Source organism: Oreochromis niloticus, linkage group LG13 (genome assembly GCF_001858045.2).
Source record: "Oreochromis niloticus isolate F11D_XX linkage group LG13, O_niloticus_UMD_NMBU, whole genome shotgun sequence".
NCBI classification, from domain to species: Eukaryota; Metazoa; Chordata; class Actinopteri; order Cichliformes; family Cichlidae; genus Oreochromis; species Oreochromis niloticus.
In genome coordinates, this window is record NC_031978.2 from 953,306 (window position 1) to 977,411 (window position 24,106).

Here is a 24,106-nt window from a genome sequence, read left to right on the forward strand (position 1 = left end):
TGTTGTGCTATTTTCGCCCTACAGAGACATGCAAGGGAGCACAAAGACACCCACAGGGACATCTGCGACTCTGTCCACACAGCCTTCTATGTGGATAACTGTTTACAGTCCCTGTCCAACCCAGAAGAGGCAAAGCAGCTCATCGACCGGATGAGAGATTTACTTATTCAAGGAGGATTTGAGATACGACAGTGGGCGAGCAACGTGCCCGAAGTAGTTGCTCACCTGCCCGCTTCAGCTAGATCAGAGAGCTGCGAGCTTTGGCTGAACTTCAAAAGTCTCGACCCACAAGAGTCAACATTAGGACTCAGCTGGCACTGCCCGACAGATGTCCTGGGATATAAGCACCGCCCTATAACCTACTCCACGGTCACGCTGCGCAATGTGTACAAGGTACTAGCTACCCAGTATGACCCCCTAGGTTACATTTGTCCCTATACTACAAGGGCCAAGCTGATTGTACAGGCCCTGTGGAGCACCGAGAGAGCATGGGATGAGCCCATTGAAGGGAATCTACTTCAGTCCTGGCTTGAGTGGGAAGGTGAACTGTCACACCTCCAGCACGTCACCATTCCCCGCTGCTACGCTCCTCCTCACAACTCCAGCAATGCGACATATGAGGCTCATATATTCTGCGATGCATCAGAAAAGGCTTATGGGGCTGTGGCTTATCTTCGGGTAATCGAGCAACAACTGCCCATTGCCACATCATTCCTGATGGCTCGCTCCAGAGTGGCCCCACGCAAACAGGTGTCAATGCCCCGGTTGGAGCTTTGCGCAGCACTCACAGGAGCCCAATTGGCCAAAGTACTCCAGACAGAGCTCACCATCCTCCTGCAGTCGATCTACCTGTGGACAGATTCTACGACGGTGCTGCAGTGGATCCAGTCTAGTTCCTGTCGCTATAAGGTATTTGTGGGGACTAGAATCTGTGAAATACAGGAGCTGACATCACCTGAACAGTGGCGGTATGTGACCTCTGACCTCAATCCCGCTGATGACATCACCAGAGGGAAACATCTCGCCGACCTAACAGTCCCCAATCGTTGGTCACATGGTCCACCCTTCCTGTCACAAACTGCTGACACTTGGCCTAAGTTGCCAATAGAGTTCCCGGCATGCAGTGAGGCAGAGCTCAGGAAGACTGCATTCTGTGGGCACGCCTCTGTATCCCCGACCTTACCGGATCCAACACAGTATGCCACACTAGATGAGCTGATTGCTGCTACATACCGCACCCTACACGGGGCGGCCGACACTCCTATTACAGCAGCGGAGCAACTAGAAACCAAGACCATGCTGCTTCGCTCGGCTCAGACTGACAGCTTCCCAGAGGAGGCCAAAGCCCTCCAGATCAGTCACCCAGTCCGCTCAGACAGCCGTCTTAGCGTGCTGTCCCCTGAATATGACAGTCTTACCGGTCTCATCAGAGTTGGAGGCCGCCTCCGTCGAGCCGCAGACTTAGATCCAGACAGTATTCATCCCATCGTATTAGCAGCTGAACATCCCCTGACGAAGCTCATCATAAAAACTTATGATGACCAGCTCCTTCATCCAGGTGCACAGAGGCTGTTTGCGGAAATACGGCGCACCTATTGGATTCTCAGAGGACGTCAAGCCATTAAGAAACACCAGCACCAGTGTGTGGACTGTAGGAGATGGCGCGCCTCACCTTCTACACCCAAAATGGCTGACTTACCTTCATCACGGCTGAGACTCTATAAGCCCCCGTTCTGGTCAACGGGCGTAGACTGTTTTGGGCCGTACACGATAAAGATAGGTCGTAGAAGAGAGAAACGCTGGGGAATTATCTACAAGTGTCTTACAACCAGATGCGTGCACCTCGATCTCCTCCCTAGTCTTGACACCGATTCCTTCCTTATGTCATTACGCCGATTTATCGCACGCCGAGGAAAGCCATACGAGATGTGGTCTGATCGAGGGACCAATTTCAGAGGTGGTCACAGAGAACTCCAAACGGCGTTTGAAAACATGGAGCCTGACCTCAAGCAGCAGCTAGCCAAGCAGACTATCAACTTCTGCTTCAATCCCCCACACTCTCCTCATTTCGGAGGAGCCTGGGAAAGGGAAATCAGAGCAGTGAAGTCAGCTCTGCAAGTAGTCCTGAAGGACCAAGTTGTGGCCGAAGAAGTCCTACTCACAGCCCTCATAGAGATTGAGGGCATTTTGAACTCAAAACCACTCGGCTATGCATCAGCTGACATAGCTGACCCAGATCCCATCACACCAAATCTTCTCTTGATGGGGCGGCATGATTCAGCACTGCCCCAGGCAGTTTACGGCCCCTCAGGCACTCTTTCAACCAGAAGATGGAGACACAGTCAGGTCATCAGCGACCACTTCTGGAAGCGGTTCATACAGAACTACCTCCCAGGACTGCAACTCCGACAGAAATGGAGGAAGTCCACTGACAACATGGCCGTGGGACAAGCTGTTATGATTGTGGACGCGAATCTGCCTAGAGGCCTTTGGCCTGTGGGTACCATTTCCCAAGTTTTTCCAGGGACTGATGGCATTGTTCGAGCTGCCGAAGTCAAGGTTAAAGACAGTATCTATGTTCGCCCGGTAACTAAGCTGGTGGAACTTCCCAAAGTTCCTGAGGACTCAGATGATACTGTTTCAAAATAGAAGGACTTTAGCATGTGTGTATTTCCATACAAATACAGGGGCGGCTGTTAAAAGTCCGCTTGGTCACTTTAACTGTTTAGACTACGTTACCCATGATGCACCTCGGTATCTGTACTTCCGGTTGGGAACGTGTTCAGCGCAGTTCTGCACAGATGAGAGGTGTGTCGGAGGTGTCGGAGGATTAACGTTTTTCCTTGCATTCCTGTGTGTGTTAACCCTGTGTGCGTGCTTATCATATGACCACACACACTCATATACACACTCACACTCCCTTCACCTGCATTTTTGAATACAGTAATGCAATCGCCTCCCCACCGACGCTGTACATCCTGTTGATGTCATCTGCCACCTCCTTATTAAAGTTACTTGAACTACATCACTGTGGAGTGCCATTCCTTCTGACCGAGGACGACTCAGTTGAAGCGTGATCGGCAATCAGTGCAAACATACATAACAGGCAACCTTCCAATTACAAGACGAACTCCCAACTTCTGAGCCACGATCGCCCTAAAGATGTAAAGATGTTTCTGTCGTGGATACGGAAAAGGAGAGGACCCAAATACAGGGCACTAGCCTAGTGAAGAAATTGCAAGCCTGCCCTTCTTCTTATTAAGCCAATGGCAATAAAATACATTTTAAAAGTGTAAAAAAAAATTATGAGTCCTAAGGAAACACAGAAACAGAACAGGCCCTCTAAGCAAAGATTTACAGGAACACACGAGAGGAGGCAGGAGAGGAGGCTTTGTTCTTTCATGTCTGAATAGAAAACCAGAAAAACCATCTATTCTTTTCTTATTGTAAATATCAAATTCACCCTGAACACTCCCTGCAGTCACTGTGTGGATGAACTGAAATACAGACATATTTACGTTTATATTGTATGTCAAAATAAACATTTATTTACATATGTGTGTGTATTTACATACACATTCTTTCCAAAGGAAGCACATAGGAAAGACACGGAGCACATTTCTTTCCTATGTGGAAACTGCCCTGATCGGTCAGACACCTCCCCCATAGAGCCACCGTGTGTGTGTGTGTGTGTGTGTGTGGGGGGGGGGGGGGGTTCTCGGGGCTGCTGTCAAATTCTCGCTCTTATTCTTTAAGACTAATTTAGCTCTTAATACAGACGTTATGTGTCTACAGACAGAGCCATTTTGTAATAAGTGCGCGCAGACAATAATATGTCCTATTTTAGAGTTACTTTCACTTTCTAAGGAAACTCGATCCCGTGCCTTTCAAAATAAAGCCGTGTTGCGTCGCTGTTCTGGTTTATTGCACATATAAAACATGCATTGTCATGTTAATAATATAAATACGATATCAGCTAGAATTGTTTTGACTGCAGCAATAAAGCAGCAGAACCTCAAATATCGCCTCTGATAAACTCTTCTTTCCTTTTACATGTTCCTGAGGATTTTCTTGATTATGACGTTATTAAATTTGTACCTGATGTTACGCTCACACTAACAGCAGTGTTATATAGCTGTAAATATAAGCTGTTTACTTCTTTCTTTTTCTTTCATCTTCGCATCCAGGTTGATTTCTTCTCCTCCTGGTGCTGAGGCGTTAGATTGAGTGCTGTATTCACCTGTGTTGATCACTTTCACCTGTGAGCATTTTAGGATTAGGAAGGGAAACCATAAAACACGTGGACAACAGCTGGATCCAACTTTATACAACTGATGCGAGTTTTTGTTACTGACTTTCACCTCATGAGGTATCACGTATCTGTACATTTTTTTTAGCAATGCCAACGTTAATTTGGATCTCCAAATTAACGTTGGCATTGCTAAAAAAAAATAAATAAATAAATAAAAAAGAAGACGAAGAAAGAGAGTGAATGAAAAGAAACATTTTTTATTAATTTATTAAGAAATAAATCATCTGGTTCACAAATATTACAAAATTAACAAATGTTTCATTTAACACTAAAATTGATTAGAATATGTGGCTTTAAAACAATGACTGTAGAAATTGGTTAAAATATTTCTGAGGTATTTTATTGTTCTTTCATTTTGAAAGTGAACAGCAGAGAAGCCACGCTGAAGGTTTTTTTCTGAGACATTTTGCTCCACAGGGAGAGAAGGGCGGAGGTCTTTTCGTTATCAGCGACTCAAACCGCCTCATGTTCGTCGGTTTTTACTGACCTGCCTGAAAAGATTTCGACGAGTGAGTTTTTATTGATGTGATCATCGATACTCTGTCAGTCCTGTATTGATCAGTGGACATGGGTCGGTCTGTGGTTTACGGAGTGCTTCTGCTGCTGGTGGTGGTGGCTAACGTTAGCTTCTGTCAGGCTCAGACTGTGGAGAAGTACATCAAGGTTGGTGAAACACTTCAGCTCAGCCCTCAGCCGGTCTCTGCAGAGATCACCAGCATCCTGTGGAAATACGACAAGTATCTGCTGGCTGAGTGGGTGAAAGACGCGATTGATCTGACATATTACAGCAAGTTTAAAGTCCGAACAACTCTGAACACGACCACAGGAGTGTTGGAGATCAGGAACATGACTGCGGCGGACACTGGACTGTATTCAGTGGAGATCAACAACCAGGTCCAGAGTCAGGTTTATCAGACTGTGGAGATCGAAGATGTGCCCCAGCCTGAGGTGATTCTGCAGCCGCTGGCGTGTGATCGATCGTCGACATGTGGACTGAAATGTTACGGAGACATTACAAATGCCGGGCCTGTCACCTACTCCTGGAAGAAGGACGATGGAGAGTGGGAAGAGGGACAAGACAGAAGGGATCTCAGCAAACTGGAAAAGGACAGCGTGAAAACTTTCACCTGCAGGATGAAAAACCCAGTGAGCCAGAAAGAGAGCAAACCCTTCCAAAATCCCTTCCACCAGGAGAAACCGCCAGAACCAGAATCAGAATAAGCAGCGGCTGTTTTCTACAGAATCAAAGAATCAGTTAAGACTTGGATTGATGTTAATTTTCCAGCAATGTTCTCAACAGCCCCTGAACAATGAAAACAGCCCGCCTGCGGAGATCGTCTTCAAGCTCTCAGCTGTGTGTATTATAGATTGCTGCTGCTGCTGCAACAGTAATTCTTCCTAAAACAAAAGAAAATGTTTTTTATTTGAGGGGCTGCCTGTATTAGCCTATAAGAGCCCACACCCTTTGTACTGTCAGGAAAGCTATGCGTCAATGCCATAGTCAATGTTCGAACTTTAACAGAAACGTTCCTCGATGTGTTAAGGTTAGGGTTAGGGTTAGATCATGGATGTGTCCTCAACTCATCGAGCAGGAAAACAACCCTGAAATTTTCCCTGTTTTAATCCAGATTGGCAGAATACAAAGAAGTAATGATATCTTTACACCAAGGGCGTAGATTTGGTTTTGGCATTGGTGGGGACGGATGATTCATCCACCGAACCCTGCCCTGTGTCTTTTTTTTTTCCCTTTTCGTCTTTGCTCCTTGATAAAAAAGGAGAAATATACTTGCCTACATATGCTATTCTACATGCTTTTAAACCATTTAAAATTACAATTCATAGTTTTATATGTGAATTATATAATGTTAAATTACTATTAAACAAATGACTGACTAAGTATTTTAGACTTTAGTTTACTTCAGCCATATTCCATATAAATCAGGTATCATACAAAAAAAAAAAAAAAAAGCTTCAAATACAGTCGTGACAATAAAAGAATATGACTTGTCTGTCCTCCTCCAGAAAATCTTATGAATGCAAACGCGCGTTGCAACTTCTTATCTGGTGCGCGTCTTTTATTTTGACAGCGAATGCGCACCTGCGGACCACTTATGTGCAGCCCTGATAATAATCCTGTATCTCATAGCAGCCCTTCACTTCATCCTCTGCCTGAAACAAGCAGACTTGACTCCTGCACACAATCCACACTGTCTTTGTGTGTATATACTCTCAAAAAACGCAGAATAGGTCCACAAATATGTTAATGTGCAAAGTTTAAACATGCATCATGTACTCATGTAATGCTTCAGTGCTGACTTAATGAGACACGACTCTACACTCTGTGTTGTGCTTTTTACACTTTTTAAAAGTTTGTTTTTAAAGCACTGCACAGGTGAATTTTCTTGTTTCTTCCGACTCTTCCATCTTTCATATTAACTTCTTCACAGTTTGATTATTTATTAGAAACTGTGGTGCCTTTAAAAATAAACCTGGCAGTGCTACACAGACTCATGGTGTCTTATTTTACCTCCCAAAATCCAAGCGCGATAAAATGGACGCCGGGCTCAAGCGAAGCCGGAAGTGCGCGGGGGATTATTAGCTTGCGCAGATCCTTCCTCTCAGGAACGCGCACAGCTGCCTGCCTGACTCACCTGTGATGGATTTAGAAGAAGCTTTTAAAGCACCTTGAGCCAACTGCTGTGATTTGGAGCTTGTAAATTAAATTGAATTGGAAAAAACTACAGCTGTCAGCAGATCAAAATTTCTTTATGTATTCTTTTTATTTCTCAGGGACCGTGCACAGAAACATAGATCTTGTGAGTGAACAGGCATCTTTTCTCGGTCTGCAGTCCTGGGAAGTTAAAATGGCGCATACATGCAAATCCTAAAATTCTCAATGTTTTTGTAACTAATTTGTCTCAAATGTATTGAGTCTTTAAGTTTGCATCATTAGGGGCGTGGCCTCTTTGACTGAGAGGTGGCTGTAGCTGCTAGCTGTGTGCTCGGCTTCACCTCGGCTCAGCAGAGTCCATGAACTGGACCTGTGACACAAAAATGTATTTTGAACGAGCTCACATGTTACTGAGCACGGCTGATTTAGATTTGGAAGGAAGGAAAAGGAAGATAAAGTCAGTTGTGTTAAACTGGCACAATTTTTAAGAGAGTTTGAGTTATTTTATTTTATTTTTCAGTGATTCTCTAGAAATCTGTCAGAAATTGAAATTTCATCTTTGATTGCACATCTGTTAACGACTGACCACAGTTTCATCTGAAAATCATGAGATCATTAGTCATTGATCTTTATCTGCATGAATTTGGCTGCAGACTCAGTCCTCGGTGCCACAACAGGCCAGAAATCCTTCATTAAACTTTCATTGGTCTCCTGTTCATTGTGTATCTGCCTCAGTGCTGCTTGTCATACAGTACTGTTTTTAAAAATAAGATTTAAAAGGGTTATAAGCTCAGGCAGACCAAGTGACTCATTGTGTGAATGTTTGCCAAAGAATCTGCTCAGTGTGAGTTGTGTCGAGTCAGATGAGTTCTTCAGTTTCTTCTGAGGCTTATTCGACGCTTCTGGACTGAGACGTGTAGTTCACGTGGTGTGCAGAGACATGACCAAAAGTTAAAATCCTTTAAAATCCCTAACCCTGGCGACGGCGGCCAACTCATCCGGCGTGCTCTTCTTCCTGCTGTCTGTGTGAGTACACACACCAGAGAGACGAGTCGCCCCACGCAGCCACGAAAAACCAAAACCAATAAAGTTAAACTGTTGGATGTTTGGAAGCATTTCCCATCAGGGCGACGTCCTAAACACACAGAGCTCGTGTTCTCCTGGGATTTAAACCAGGAAGGTTAACAGTTTAATGACACGCTCAGCTTTATAGTGTTAATCTGTAATCACCACAGAGAGAACAGACATCCAGGCTCTGCACAGAAAGGCTGTGAAAGGCTACAGCTCTGATCGTGGAGACTGACGGTCCAAACGGGTTCAGGCACACTGTCAGGGCGCCTCCCTTTGGAGGTTTTCCAGCTGCAGCCAATGGGAGGAGACCGTGGGTTAGACTGGGAGAGATTACATGGCTCTTGTTTGGCCTGAGATGAGCTCCGGACCCTCCTGCAGGAGCTGGAAGTGTGATTTAGGATGAATGTGGATGGAAAGGCTTAAAGAAGCTGGTTTCATACAGAGGAGGGAGGGAGGCTCCGCGTTATAAGATACACTGGGAATCATGCACAAAGTGTGGATCTCGTATTATTATGTTCGAGTTTTTGATCAGCACCAGATGTTTTTGCCCTTTCAGTCTCTTTTCCTCGTCACCATGGAAATGTAAATGTGTTTACATTAATGAATCTGTGTGAAATAAATGCTTTGGCTATTTCTGATTGTGACATTCAAATGTTTCTGCACTTGCTGTGTCTGTAAAATGAACCAAACACACCCAGTGATGTCTTCTTGTCTTCCTCTGTGGTTGCAGCTCTCTTCCAGAGTCTCCTCGTTGGCTGTACTCCCAGGGCCGGGCGGAGCGAGCTGAGGAGGTAAACACGATGAAGCATTCCTGAGCCGCTCTGTGAGAATCTCCCGGGAATTAGAAAAATGCACCTCTGCATGTTTGTGTGAATCACTGATATTTAAAACTGAGAAGCTGAACAAAGTGTGAACAGACCCTCCTTTACTCTGTTCATCTGGTGCTTTTAAATGTTTCAGTGAGCCGAGAAACCAGCTTCAGATTATGGTTTTAGCCTCAGTGAGGTCTCCAAAGGTTGGAGTCTGAAGCGCTCGTGATCAGATGTTTTCTCCTCCTACACTCAGAGGAGGTTTGGGCGAGGACGCTGATCTCATCTGACCTCAGTGGGGAAAACCAGCAGGAAGCAAAAGGAGTGAGAAACAAGAGGTTTGACAAAGGCCTGCACAGTGTTAGAAACAGCAAACAGAGGAGCGCTGTTCTGTCGAGGGACAAAAGTTAACTTTAAGTATGAATGCATTTAATGCAGAAAAACCTGCAAAGCTGCATTTGATAGAACTGCAGACTCCACGGTTCGATTCCTGACACTTTCCCTCTAAAGACTGGAGAGAAGCGTGAGCTAAAGTAAAGTCAGATTTATCGACTTGTTGGGTCTGCGCGTCCCGTTTCCTTTGCTCACTTTCAGGAACACTGAGCATCACGTGGCTCATCCTGTGTTCTGGTTTGTAGGTCCTGCGTTTTATGGCGAGCAGGAACGGCAACGCCACGTTATCAGAGTCTCTCATGTCAGTGTCCATAAACATTCTTGAGCAAGCAGAACAGAAAAAATGCAAAATAATGGATATTACTGAAAATGTCCTCTTATTACCAATGTAGAACACACATGCAACATTATATAAACAATATACATGAAACCATACCGTCTGCGCCTCTTGGACCACATGCAGAATAACATTAATGTTGTGGCTGTAGCCGCATCTGTAGCCATGTATCCATGCTAGCTCCACAATGCCATGGTTGTGCTCTCAGCCAAACTCTGGTCATGTGACCATTACAGACTCTACCTAATAAAAACTTTACATCACATTACATCTTTAACAAACTGTTATTTTCTAACCACATATTTTATACAAGTTTTTAAATCAATGCTATACTTTTATCAGCTTATCCAATATTTTTTTAATTCTTTCCAACAAATAAATGAGCTAAATTAAGCATGAATCTATCACAGAAACATATGAAATACACAACTTTATTTTAACTGTCTCAGGGACAGTGACACTGACAATTTCCTAGACCTGTAGTTACACCATGCAACTCCAGTCCTGGAGGGCCGGTGTGCTGAAACTTTTCCATGTGTCTCTGCTGCAACACACCTGAATACAATTAGCAGGTCATTAGCAAGACTTGACTGCACGCTAAGGTAGCAACCCCTAACCCTACTCAAGTAAATTTAAAGAAATGTAAGTGTTTGGAAAGATGCACTTTTAAAAGTGCCTTTTTCACTCATGTATGGAGGACCACAAGAGCCACGTGCATCGAAATAAAGAATTCTGTGCTTAAATAATGTATTGTAGAATAAATTCTGCATTTGTTCAATTTCAGATTCATTTTTAAATCACTTTATTTATTCAAACATTACTAATGTAATTTAGTATTTAATAATTCAATATTATATAAAAACAGTATTATTAAATATTTTTTTAAAAATGAATTATAATCCATCAATAAATACTTCAAATTGAAAATGAATTTCACAAAAAAATAATTAAACTCTCAATAAAAACCTAATTTAATTAAAAAAAACCTGATTTTTATAACTTTTTTAAAACACAATTTAAAATGGTGATTCCACTCCTCATTTTAAAATCCATTTCCCTTTCCTGTTCGCTCATGGATTAGCTCCTGGATTAGCTCCTGGATTAGCAACTTCATTTTAAAAATCCTGCTGCAATGCAAATTAGCCTCACGGTGGGATGTAAGCAGCTCTCTGATTGGTTGGACAGACACAGAGTGGCTCCCTGGATTTTTCTACACTGCTGTGCTCACAGTAGTGATGAGAAGTTTCGCTCTTTTCAGAGAACCGGCTCTTTTGGCTCCCAAATGGTTCTTAACTTATTATCATCTGTAGCCTCATATCTTAGCCTTACTTGGCAAATATGAATGCTTTGTGTGTTGATAAACCCTTTTGCATTTAGTGTTTTTATGAGAAGCCTTATAGTTGCCTAATTTTGTGTATTTGTTCTGTTACAAAAGCAGGCATTCTTACTTTTGTTTAATATTTTAATCAAACTTTTAATTTTAATTTAACACAAAAACAAAACACTGCAAACAAATCCACAGAACAGAAACAGAACCAAACTCAGCAGCCAAACAGTCTGTCCTCAGTGTAGGTTGACATTCAGAAAAATTAAATGCCTTAGTTTGGATGGGCTGACGTAGTTTCTCCTCTTAGTGAGTATCTGCTTCTTCTTTAAACTGCAGCCAGATGCTGCTTCATTTACAGGTGTCAGTCATATTTGTGTTTTTGCGACGCACTCGCACTCTCCTCCTCACCGCTGTCTGACTGAGGGGTAGTGATGTGAGGAGCGATCCTAAAATATCAATACTTCCAATACCAGCGTTTCATGTTGGAGGATCAATTCCCATATGAAAATATAAATATCTAATTGGATTAAATTTGTTTTTAATCATAAATATGACATACAGGCAAAAGTAAACTTTTGTTTACTTTTAGCGGGAGAGTCGGCAATACTCTGTTAATAGGAACTACAATCGCCTTCCGCCTCTCATTCATGTGCGTGCTACGGCTCCACAAGAGTGGGAGCCAATGAGAAACCAGAGGCACAAAACATTAGACCACAAAACACACAATCTTGAATTAGTTCACAGATCATAACTGTGTGTGGGAAGACAGTTAAATACTGTGGCAACACAACAAACCACGTTTTTTGTTTTTTTACGTGGGGAGCCAGTGTTCCAGATTACCTGGTGTTGGTCGAACAGCCTGGTGTGTGTAGTAGACTTGCTTTTCAGGAGCTGCTACCGATAAACCAGCAAATAAACACTAAATATTTAATCTGTGACATTTGTGAGGTTACCGTCAACAAACTCCGTCAGTCTTGTTGCTCTTGAACAACAAAATATTTAAAACTTGTGATATTCTCATGCACGAGGCAACCGCGAAAACGGCAAACAAATAAACATCGCCACGCTGATGCTGTTAACAGGACAGCGAGAGTCAATGATCTGGAGAATCTTGTCTTCGTTATCGTTCCTCACGCATTTTCTTACTCCGATTTCAGCGTTTTCGCCTCACAACTAAAGCGTGCAGTTTACTCAAATGGAGTCGAGTCAACTAGCGCCACCTGGTGCCAAGTGCCATCACAAATAGCTGCACTTGGCTCTATCGCCACGCTTGAACTTGTTTCATGCACAACACATTTGTAACTTTCAATTTTGTCTGTTTTTGCGTCTTGCAAATAAACCTTTAAACTAAATGAAATGGTATTTTGTATTTATTTTTGGCCTACATCAGTAAGAAATGCCAAAATATATACACAAAGTTATAGAAAACACCACTCCTGTTGTTAATGATCATTTTTATATTACTTTCCAAAACAAAGAAATACGTTTTGAACAAATATATTACCCACAAATATTTCACTAGTGTTGTAAACACCACCTCCTGTTTGAGCCAGTTTTGGTTAATTCATCACTATGGCTGGAGAGAGTTTGTAGTTATATACAGTCTGTATAAGTGTGGTTAATTTAACAAACATCTGTAAGGAGATGGCAGTTCCTGTGAATGTAAGCAGTTCCACAGTGATTAGTGAGAGAGAGTGGATTTAGGACAGTGAGTGACTCAGGTGTGTCAGTTGGTTTGTCATGTGTTTTGGAGTTTTGAGGCATGTTAGAAATTTTTAGTTTTAAAGATAAGTTAAGAATATTCATAATATAATTTCCAAAACTTGCATATGATCTTCTGTTTGTAGCAGATCCACGGACTATCACACAGCAGCTGGAGCAGGCTCAAACGGAGGTCAGTCCACTACTGCCACCTTGTGGCCAAGTGCCATAGCCTACAACCAGATTAACTTGTGACACATCTGCAGTAGACGCTGAGTCAGTTCTCTCATTCCTTATATTAAGACTGGAGAGGACACTAATTTCAGTTTTCAGCTGGACATAGATGATGATCGGGGACCTTGTGCAGTTTTATTTTTTACATGGCTGTGTTTATTAATGTTGTTTGAAAATGGAAACTCAAACGTTGTATATATGATGAATTCATGAAATCCCAGCCTCTAACACAGTGCGCTGAATCTTAGCATATTCTACTCAGTACAATTTAAGCATTCACTGCACCTACAGTAACTACACCTGTGTGGCAAAGATATAGATGATGAAATTTTTCTCTGTATGCTCTGCTTAGGCCTTGAATTCTGTGATATATACTGTAAATGATGTGGGAATAATTTTCAAAGAGGTCTTAAAGTAGTTAAATCACTGCTGATAGTCTGGTTGTTTATATTTTAAAATGTTTTTGTGTCCATAGGTCTGTTTGATGACAATTTGGACTCCTCCGGGAGATGAGGACACACCCTATAGAAGCCAGTTTCCACCAGACACACACATAACTCGAAATTTGGACTTATTTTCTCAAAGTTTCAACTTATTAACTGGAAATTTCGAGTTAGCTCTGCCAATCAGAAATCTACGTGGAATGCACACTCAAAACTGGATCGCAACTAATTGGCACTTTCGAGAGAGCTGATAGTAACGCCATGTGATTCAGCTAATAACACAAGGATTTCATCATTTGTGACGCCACACTGAAAATACTCAGCAATTTGTGCATTCATCAGTGGCTGTAATACTGGTAGCTTAGCTGTAGCATTTGTAGCTGAGGGCTTCAGATTCCGGGTAACAAGGACATGATGTCATTCACGTAGATTACTGATTGGCAGCACCCACTCGAAATTTCGAGTTATTTTGTGAAAAGTAAGTCAAAATTTCAAGCTAATTTTCTCAAATTTTTGAAATTTCGAGTTATGGATACTTTTTTTTGTGTGTGTTGGAAACGGGCTTCCATACACACCCACATCTGTTCCATACCGCAGTCATTGATGGTGTTACGGCTCTGAGTCAGCTATGGGACATCAGACGCACACATGGGAAAATCAGCACCTGGACTTCATGCAGGAGAGACGGCCTCAGTGATGATGGACTCTGCATCCTCTACTTTACCTCCTAATCTCTTTCTCCTTTAACACACAATTCAAATCACTCCAAAAGAGTGTAAACTTACTGAGGAAGTCTGTAACTTGTACACATTTGTACTTTTACTAAATTGCGCGGAAAACTTATCATTCAGCTTCAGCAGTATTTCTATTTATCTTATGAATTCCAGTCTAATGTAAATTCACTGTTTGAGTTCAGTTTTGGTCTTACACTCCAGAGAATACCACCTGTCTTAATGTTTTTGTCTGATTATTGGCAAACATTTTACGGTGGTTTTCTTCTGTGAGATGCTGCTGAGGCTGAAATTGAGCCCAGAGAAACAACAACAAAGATTAGTTCCTCTGGATGTTTCCATGGAAAACTGTTTTGTCACGGCTGAGTGATGAATGTATCTCCCACTGAAAACCACGGTGTCCAGTTAAATTCTAGCGCTATTTTGAAGGAGAGTTGTTAGATGCTGTGCTCATGGGGACAATTGGTTTTAACTTGCAGCACAACACAAAGCTGCCATATTTGATCAGCGCTCCAAAGACATGATCCGACGGATCTGGGTCTGAGCGATCAGGTAGATGTGGGTGTAGGTGGCGATCATGATCACCACTGGGATGTAAAAGCTGATAAAGGAGGAGGAGATGGCGTAGGTCTTATTCAGGTTGGCCACACAGCTCTGGGCGGCGACGTCATTTGAGTTGAAGCTGCTTGTGTTTGTGAAGTTCTTTCCGCTGGCAGCCATTATCACCGCCATCTCCTCCATCGCCACCTCCTCCATCGCCACCTCCTGCTCCTCCTCCCCGGCCCGGTGCCAGTTGAGCTGCACGGGAATCAAGGAGAACAGAATGGAGAGCGTCCACGCCACCCCGATCATGACAAACGCCACGTGGTGAATCATTTTCCGCTCGTACCTGATGGGGCTGGAGATGGCCCAGTAGCGGTCCACGCTGATGATGCACAGGTTGAGGATGGACGCCGTGGAGCACATGATGTCAAAGGCCAAAATATTTCACATAAAAACTTTTACCAGTGCAGCTCAAAGTTCTTCAGCAGTGAATAAAATGTAATACAGTGGTCCCTCGCTATAACACGTTCACCTTTCGTGGTCTTGCTGTTTCGCTGTTTTTTTTTGTGCAATGTTGCATGTATTTTTTTTTTTTAGAGCACATTGAGTTCTGCAACCTGATTGGCTGTAGACCATTGTGAACTAGTCTCGTGCCGTGTCTCCTGTACAGTACAGAATGCGTTCAGCTTGTCAAATTTACATAAATCTTTGATAGCAGTGTGACTCTGAAGGTCTGTACTGTATGTTTGTAAGTTTTCTCCCCAACTAACACAAAAATGTCGACGAAATGTTTTGCACCATCTAAGGCACCTGCGGAAGCACCCAAAAGGCAGAGGAAGATGCCAACCATCGCACAAAAACTTCTGAACATGCTAAAGGAAGGTAGCAGTTACCGTATTTTCCGGATTATAAGGCGCATAAAGCAAAACAAAACAGTCAGATAAGTCAAACTTTACTCAACTCATTGTTCTTGCTTCCTCTACTTCCGTATCATTGATTCATTAATGTTGAATTCTCTGGCAGCTGCTCTATTCTGAAGTTGTGGACCTGAAAAGAGGTCGCGATAAACGAGGGACCGCTTTATAAGCAAGAAAATCATTTAAACATGCTGAGCTGCTTAGAATGAAAAGACTAAATAATAATAAAACTAAACGAATATTAACAAAAGCCTGTAAGTATATGAACAGTGTCTCAAATAATGAAATGCTGGATAAAGTCAATGAAAAAACCAAAACAAAGTCAAATAAAATAACTTATAAGTATAATAACAATAAAATATTCGTTCTTTTTCCCCACAGTGAAGGTGTTCCTGCTTCACAGCAGCCAAGAAAATGAAAGACGACTTACACCAACAGTGTGTGTCACCTTCCTAAAGACAAATTAATATAAGATGTTGGGGATTCAGTTCTTATAGCAGGTAGAAACCTTTAGTTAAACACAATAAACTTCAAACAAATAGTTTCAATCAGATTTTAAGGGTCTAGAATTGCTTAACTTTAATCTCTGGTTTAAAACCTTTGGCGAAAGTTGACGACTGAGCGCTGCACTAGTCGAGTCTGGTGATATTAAAAGAGTGCATCGTTTCTCTGAGTCAGATCTAATCAGAAACATGTTCACTGTGTGTTAACGGGTGGAGCTCAGCGTCCACAGCTGCTGCATCTGTAAGGTAGATCCAGACTTCAGGCTCCATGACTGTGGTGCTAAACTCATATTCTGGGGTCTGATTATTCTCAGTGAAATTAACTCAAAGTAGATATAATTATTGCCATCTACTGTTTCGATGTTACGATTTACTTGTGTAAAGCACAAATGTGACCACAAGATGGCACCACCTGCCTGCTTTTGTGACTCAAATAAAAACACAAAGAAGTTTATTTTGAGAGTTCACAATCATTCATGTTCGGGACATTCACAGTTAGTATGTGTACCTGCACATACCTGTGGTGCATTCAGGGAACAACCCTGAATGCGCCACAATGACAGACGGCAGAAAGCTCAGCCACTTTTTTCACATATCTACATATCTACAGATACGTCTGCCCGTAAGCTGGAGAGGAAATGGCGTGTCACAAATTTAGAGGATCATCATTTAGCCTGGAGAAATAGTTTGCTACTTTATAAGAAAGCCCTCCGCAAAGCCAGAACATCTTACTATTCGTCACTGATTGAAGAAAATAAGAACAACCCCAGGTTTCTCTTCAGCACTGTAGCCAGGCTGACAAAAAGTCAGAGCTCTACTGAGCCAACAATCCCTTTAACGTTAACTAGTAATGACTTCATGAACTTCTTCACAAATAAAATTTTTATCATTAGAGAAAAAATTACCAATAATCATCCCACAGATGTAATATTATCTACAGCTACTCTTAGTACCATCAATGTTAAGTTAGACTCTTTTTCTCCAATTGATCTTTCTGAGTTAACTTCAATAATTAATTCCTCCAAACCATCAACGTGTCTTTTAGACCCCATTCCTACAAAACTGCTCAAAGAAGTCCTGCCATTAATTAATTCTTCGATCTTAATTATGATCAACCTATCTCTAATAATCGGCTATGTACCACAGGCCTTCAAGGTGGCTGTAGTTAAACCTTTACTTAAAAAGCCATCTCTAGACCCAGCTGTCTTAGCTAATTATAGGCCAATCTCCAACCTTCCTTTCATATCAAAAATCCTTGAAAGAGTAGTTGTCAAACAGCTAACAGATCATCTGCAGAGGAATGATTTATTTGAAGAGTTTCAGTCAGGTTTCAGAGCTCATCACAGCACAGAAACAGCTTTAGTGAAGGTTACAAATGATCTTCTTATGGCCTCTGACAGTGGACTCATCTCTGTGCTTGTCCTGCTAGACCTTAGTGCTGCGTTTGATACTGTTGATCATAATATCCTATTAGAGCGATTAGAACATGCTGTAGGTATTACAGGTACTGCACTGCAGTGGTTTGTATCATATCTATCTAATAGACTCCAGTTTGTACATGTAAATGGAGAGTCCTCCTCAGACACTAAGGTCAATTATGGTGTTCCACAGGGTTCAGTGCTAGGACCAATTCTATTTACATTATACATGCTTCCCCTAGGCAGCATCATTAGAAGACATAGCATAAATTTTCACTGCTATGCAGATGACACGCAGCTCTATCTATCCATGAAGCCAGGTAACACACACCAATTAGTTAAACTGCAGGAATGTCTTAAAGACATAAAGACCTGGATGGCCGCTAACTTTCTGCTTCTTAATTCAGATAAAACTGAGGTTATTGTACTCGGCCCTGAAAATCTTAGAAATATGGTATCTAAGCAGATTCTTACTCTGGATGGCATTACCTTGGCCTCCAGTAACACTGTGAGAAACCTTGGAGTCATTTTTGACCAGGACATGTCCTTCAATGCACATATTAAACAAATATGTAAGACTGCTTTCTTCCATTTGCGCAACATCTCTAAAATTAGAAATATCCTGTCTCAGAGTGATGCTGAAAAACTAGTTCATGCATTTATTACTTCCAGGCTGGACTACTGTAATTCACTATTATCAGGAAGTCCTAAAAACTCGCTGAGAAGCCTTCAGCTAATCCAAAATGCTGCAGCAAGAGTACTGACAGGGACTAGAAAGAGAGAGCAGATTTCTCCTGTTTTGGCTTCCCTTCATTGGCTTCCTGTTAAATCCAGAATTGAATTCAAAATCCTGCTCCTCACATACAAGGTCTTAAATAATCAGGCCCCATCTTATCTTAATGACCTTGTAGTACCATATCACCCTATTAGAGCACTTCGCTCTTGCACTGCAGGCCTACTTGTTGTTCCTAGAGTATTTAAAAGTAGAATGGGAGGCAGAGCCTTCAGTTTTCAGGCCCCTCTTCTGTGGAACCAACTTCCAGTTTGGATTCGGGAGACAGACACTATCTCTACTTTCAAGATTAGGCTTAAAACTTTCCTTTTTGCTAAAGCATATAGTTAGGGCTGGACCAGGTGACCCTGAATCCTCCCTTAGTTATGCTGCAATAGACGTAGGCTGCCAGGGATTCCCATGATGCATTGAGTTTTTCCCTTCCAGTCACCTTTCTCACTCACTATGTGCTAATAGACCTCTGTGCATCGAATCATATCTGTTATTAATCTCTGTCTCTCTTCCACAGCATGTCTTTCATCCTGTTTTCCTTCTTTCACCCCAACCGGTCGCAGCAGATGGCCGCCCCTCCCTGAGCCTGGTTCTGCCGGAGGTTTCTTCCTGTTAAAAGGGAGTTTTTCCTTCCCACTGTCGCCAAAGTGCTTGCTCATAGGGGGTCATATGATTGTTGGGTTTTTCTCTGTATTTATTATTGTGCTATCTACTGTACAATATAAAGCGCCTTGAGGCGACTTTTGTTGTGATTTGGCGCTATATAAATAAAATTGAATTGAATTGAATTGAACACTGTGACTTTCACTGGAGGTACAAGAAATCCTTCAGTTCGACCAGAAACTCAACCCAAATCTGGAAACCAGGCCTTCAACGAGACACCTATAATCGGGATCAATTTACCCGATCAATCAGGACTGCGATATGTTTAGTTCACAAGGAAATAATTTATCTGACGATTTGAAAGCTGATTTGGCCCCATGGAGGTCCAACAACTTTTCTGAGCAGGAGATTTTAAATATTTTCTGATAAAACTTCATGAGTGCATTACCTGATACTCTTAATAGGAACAGAAATTTCACCTGTTCAGGTGAAATCCACACTTTGAGGATAATTGGTGTATTTCTGTTCCTGCTGAATGCTGTAAATCACATAGGAAGTAAATCAGGTCAAAGGTCACCCGGTGGAACCCACCTTTCTCTTCAAAGGAGGGACGTAGATGACTTGTCTCACCCCATATATAACCTACCACAGTCTCCTCTATGAAACTGTTATAAATGGGTGCTCAAAGTCCAAATTTAACCCCTAGGAGCCAAAATTTTAAACACTCAGTTTATCACAATTTTTCCGACTCTCAGACCTGTATGATGTCATAGAGAAGGGCTGGGCCCATCTCACGCACAGAAGCCCAACACATCTGCTGTTCAAAGCTTCTGTTTAAAGGAGGAAGCCAACTGCATTTTTGGAATAACTCTTTGCAAAATATTAGGATGTGCTGAGGGCTGGTGTGAGATGGGTGAGACGGAGGCAGGTGATCTGCTTTGACGACACGTAGAGCAAACAGCCAAAAAATAAAAATGAGAAAAACTTTCACCACCAGGGGGCAGTGTTTGACACTGGATGTGGTGCAACATTTACTTATTTTGACTTAACATTTTCATTCATCTTTGCCCCCTTTTTGCTCAACAGGCACGATCTTAAAGACTTGTCAGGTTGAGTCCTTGCACCATCTTGTGGCACAAAGTGGTATTACATAAAAGTACAGCCTGGCACTAGTTTGGCTTCAGTCGATATCTCTCAATCACAATACAAAGATGTTTAGGACTTAAAGTCAGAGCGGTGCCGTCGCGTTCTGTTGATAGCATGATTTTGTTATTTTGGAAAAATTTAAAAACAGGAATTTATGAAATAAAGCTACATGATCTGTTGGAGAATCAGCCAGTCCCACCTTCTGCTGACCTGCTTCTCTGGAGCTGTCAGATCCACATAAATCAGTGAATGTGTGTGAGAATTTCTTTTGCCTGCGGGCGAGGACGTTTTGTCCCGTTCATCAGTTCCTCAAAATGCCGCTCACATTTTTGAGTGAGCTTCAAAGAGCTTTTTTCTGAGGTCGCGTTTAAGTGTGTGAGACTGTGTACCTGCACATACCTGAACTTTCTGCTCCTCCTCCTCCTGTGTTGTTTGTACATATTTAATTCTTTGTGGTTGCTACTATACACCTCTTCTTGTTGAACGTGTGCATGTGTGTGTGTTGGCGCGCACATTGCCGTGAGGTGAAGGCAGAGTCATCTCTGACGCAAGCAGGCAGATCGGGCTGGCCCGCTGCCTGTCTCCTCCTCACCTGTAATTACGCCCGGTGGCAGATCTAGCGGCGGTTCGACAGTGAGGTGAAGAGTTGAAACTCTAATCGCTGTTTTGGTTCCACTGTTGAGGGCGGAGAGGCATGTCGCCTGTGCGTGCGTGTGGAGTTATAATCTGTGAGATATCGATGAACAACAGCAATTTTCTGCTGGTTCGGTCGACGTTAAAGAAAAGTCTCTGGTTCCTCTCACAGGTCAGCTTGTGCATGCTCTTTAATCACAGGCCTGTATGTGTGAGTGCATGTCTGAAGCATAGATGCTGGATTGTAGTTGAACTTGCTTGAACCCGCAGACCGTGCGGCGAACTCGTCTGAAGATGAGCTCCTCGCTAACATAAACAAAGCGCTGCAGCTAGCAGGGCGCGGCTCGCATGTGAGCGCGTACGGCTAATTAAAAAGAAGCAGAAGAGAAACTAGATTCAAAGTCTGTGTAAACTACACACAGCCTCCTGTAACACTGTGAAAATAATCATCTGTTTAGCACCTTCAATACTGTTTTCATTTATTTAGCCTCCCCGGTGCTTCTGATGATTTGACCTTTCACCCAGATTGACTTCCTCTCTTTGAAAAAAGACAAAAACAGCTGCTGAAATGTGTTGATGTGGATGTTAATCCACCACTCTGGGCAATTTGGCAACTTCTCCATGCTAAATTAAAGTTAGCAAAGAGTATTTAAAGCAACAATCCGGTCTTTAAGTCTGACGTCATTAGCTGTTTGCGGGTCCAAACTCTGCTTCAGGTCCCAAAGTCAAACGAACACTGCAGCATCACTCAGACTTACAAACTTCTTTCATCTTTAATAAAATGATCAGTGTTGTTGCTTTACCAGGTGTAACAGTTAAGTCTAACATCCAGACATCCATGAAAACAGAATTTATGAAGTTAAACGGAGTTCGAAGTTAGCAGGTTAAAAACACAACAGCCTAATAAACGCAGAGCATTTTGGACACGGAAGCAGGGTTCATACGTCCTCACTTAAAGATGGGATAGCCCCTACAAGCTAATGATTTGCATGTCTTCTCCATCAAGCTGAAGATCTGTGCGACCTCACCGAGAAGCTTTGTAAAGATCAGCTGCCTGGTTTGCAATAAACAGCAGCACAGAGAGCAAATGCGATGATCAAAATTCACAAGATCTTGTATTAAGAGTTACTTTTTTATCTTATTCACGGCATCAATGTTTCAGGTTTTTATATTTTTAATGGTCTGTATCACCTGTTTTTTAATTCCTTTGATTGAAATCGTGGTGCTAAATTGTGGAATAATGTGTCAAAAACCCGTTTTAATACGAGCGTGCACAGAGCCTGCAGCAGAAAACCTTCGATAACAAATACAGTTGGTAACCACTGTTCCTTATGTCTGAGTGGGGTTGTAGTTTTAGGTGAGCCAGACACAAACACAGCCTGGTTATGTTAAACCTGCTTTGTAGTATATATGTGTTTAGCAGACTGCATTCATAAACCACGTCCCCGCAATGTGAGTGTTTAAAGAGACGTGTGTCCCCACAATTATAGGAAAACAAGTACACGCATGTCCTCCACAAGCTTCTCCAGCTACAGACCACCTGTGTGTTTGTGTGTTTTCCTGGTGACCCTGCAGTGTGTTTGCTGTCAAACAGCAGGATTTATGACTCTCTCTCTCTCACTCACCCACACACACACACACACACTTACATACATATCTAAAGCAGTGTTTTCCAAACTGTGTGTAAGTGTGCCATCGGATCTTATAAAAACCATACATTATTATTACAATATCCTGCAAAAATGCGCAAAAAAATGCACTCATTAACTCACCCAATAGTCTTTAAAACACCCGTCAGAGGGAGATTTAGTTGGATGGTAGGGATTGAGTGAGGGATGACAGAAAAGGACCTGATTTACAGACAGAAGTTTAATAAGGAGAAATACTCATCACTGTCCAGTATGGAGCAAACCACACAACATATAAACACGCTCGTTTCTGCTGCTTGTATCTGAGATTTTGTTCTTTTGGTCACTACCAACTCGTAGCCATTGGTAGGGACAGGAACCCTCTCACCTCTCAGAGGAGTCGGATACCATCTCAAGGTCCACGAAACACAAGCAGACTCATGGACAAACATCCATGCACCCTCGGCCGGCTCGTGGAGCGCACAAACCAAAACTGCACTGTTGCCCCTGAGTCTGAGGTTTGAAGAATAGACATGCTCTCAGCTCTCGGGCTGGCTGCATTATCTCAAGAGAGAAACTGGCAACTGACAACACCGTGCCAAGTGAGCTAAAGAGGCACATGGGAACCACACATGCCTTCTGAGAACGTGGCTTTCCTCTAACGAGTGCTGGATTTGAACCAGAGGCAGTAAAACCATGTGCTAGACTGTCCCAAAGTGCTTGATAAGGTGACTGAGGCGAGGTAAATGGCAGTGGAGCAGTGGCACACTTGCAGATATCATGTTAGGTCCAGATGTGGCAAATGGCCCGTCAAAAGTGCCTTAGTCCAACAGTTCAGTCCAAAGAAGGACTGGCATTTTGTGCAGGTGTGCCTTGAACTTCTGGCCTCTCCTGTGGGCGTGCTACAGAGCCAAAGGCTACTTAATCCACGAGATGACTGTGTTCGCTAATGTGTGTCAATTGTAAAATGTTGAACAAACTTGTCTCCTGAACAACTAGAATCAATTTTAGCTTGAAGACGGAAATCAAAACTGCCAAATGATCTAAAAATAATCCAGCAGTCAGCGATTGTTTTTAGAGCTCAGCTGCAACACGGCCGATAAAAACGATTAACTCCTAAACACACGAACCCTGAAAACAGCGATAAGATCTAAAACAAGCATGACTGCAGTGATAAGCCGTTCAACACTCTCACACACACACTCATTCTGCAGGGTCATTACTCATTATTGCTCCGAGGTTCAGCAGCAGGTCAGCAACTTTTCCTTTTCTCGCTCCTTTCAGTCTCACTCTCTTCTCTTTTTCAACATTTTTCACAGTAAATCCTACAAAATGAAAACAACCTGACAAGTGAAATAAACTTTTGGGAATAAAGGTGGATTTAATCAGTGAGTTTTAACTTTAAATTTATCATCATCATATATTTATTTAGCAGAAGCTACAAATGCGACGGTTTGTGGTTCGATCCCCGACTCAAGTCAAAGTACCCTCGTACAAGATGCTCAACTTTGGGTTGCCTTCGATCATCTGCCATCTTAGTGTGTTTGCATGCTTGAATGTTAGTAAAGACGCATATATGTTTCATAGAAGAAATGTACGTGTGAGTCAGTGAATCAAGTATGTTGAAGTGGTTTAAGTTAAGTACCAAAGTACCTTTTTCAAGGCAGCTCCTCACACATCCTGATTATGTAGAGTCGTTCTTCACTTTAATTTTTAGCTTGTTTCATTTCTCTTTCAAACTAGGCAGGTTTTCATCATGTCAGCATCTTTGTTCAGATTGCTTTAACTGGAAACTGAAACATAACAATGCTCATCAGTTTATGCTAGTGACCCGGCTAGCTCAACAGAGAGACCTCATGTTGGCCTTGATCCGGTCAAATGCTGATCCGGTCGCGGTACATC

The 24,106-nt window shown here is 42.4% G+C and overlaps 3 protein-coding genes across 5 annotated transcripts; 2 read left to right on the forward strand and 1 right to left on the reverse strand.

Moving 5' to 3' along the window:
* Positions 1 to 4,696: 4,696 nt before the first annotated feature.
* LOC100709639 (SLAM family member 9-like) lies at positions 4,697 to 6,014 on the forward strand. The gene has a single exon (XM_003455680.5). The coding sequence runs from the start codon at positions 4,880 to 4,882 to the stop codon at positions 5,531 to 5,533; it is 654 nt and encodes a 217-aa protein (XP_003455728.1). The 5' UTR covers positions 4,697 to 4,879; the 3' UTR covers positions 5,534 to 6,014.
* A 150-nt stretch (positions 6,015 to 6,164) lies between these two features.
* Positions 6,165 to 10,343, forward strand: LOC102076678 (solute carrier family 22 member 15). 3 transcript variants are annotated; one of them, XR_002064386.2, is made up of 3 exons: positions 6,165 to 8,009; positions 8,785 to 8,845; positions 9,502 to 9,537. XR_002064386.2 is itself a non-coding variant. In XM_013264360.3 (3 exons), exons 1-3 carry the CDS (start codon positions 8,539 to 8,541, stop codon positions 9,646 to 9,648), a joined length of 306 nt encoding a protein of 101 aa, XP_013119814.2. In that variant the 5' UTR covers positions 8,016 to 8,538; the 3' UTR covers positions 9,649 to 10,343. The 3 variants fall into 3 exon arrangements, 1 of the variants encoding a protein (XP_013119814.2); XM_013264360.3 differs by lacking the exon at positions 6,165 to 8,009 and adding an exon at positions 8,016 to 8,636 and having other exon boundaries at positions 9,502 to 10,343; XR_003213548.1 differs by lacking the exon at positions 9,502 to 9,537 and having other exon boundaries at positions 8,785 to 9,449.
* Positions 10,344 to 13,854: 3,511 nt separating this feature from the next.
* LOC100709371 (D(1C) dopamine receptor-like) lies at positions 13,855 to 15,171 on the reverse strand. Its single transcript, XM_005473755.4, has one exon. It carries the CDS (start codon positions 14,993 to 14,995, stop codon positions 14,534 to 14,536), a length of 462 nt encoding a protein of 153 aa, XP_005473812.1. The 5' UTR covers positions 14,996 to 15,171; the 3' UTR covers positions 13,855 to 14,533.
* Between the last annotated feature and the right edge of the window lie 8,935 nt (positions 15,172 to 24,106).

Coding starts and splice junctions, on each gene's coding strand:
- LOC100709371 (XM_005473755.4), bottom strand. CDS start 14,995: ATGTGCTCCACGGCGTCCATCCTCAACCTGTGCATCATCAGCGTGGAC.
- LOC100709639 (XM_003455680.5), top strand. CDS start 4,880: ATGGGTCGGTCTGTGGTTTACGGAGTGCTTCTGCTGCTGGTGGTGGTG.
- LOC102076678 (XM_013264360.3), top strand. CDS start 8,539: ATGCACAAAGTGTGGATCTCGTATTATTATGTTCGAGTTTTTGATCAG. Junction 8,637..8,784: donor TTCCTCGTCACCATGGAAAT/GTAAATGTGTTT, acceptor CTGTGGTTGCAG/CTCTCTTCCAGAGTCTCCTC. Junction 8,846..9,501: donor GGGCGGAGCGAGCTGAGGAG/GTAAACACGATG, acceptor TCTGGTTTGTAG/GTCCTGCGTTTTATGGCGAG.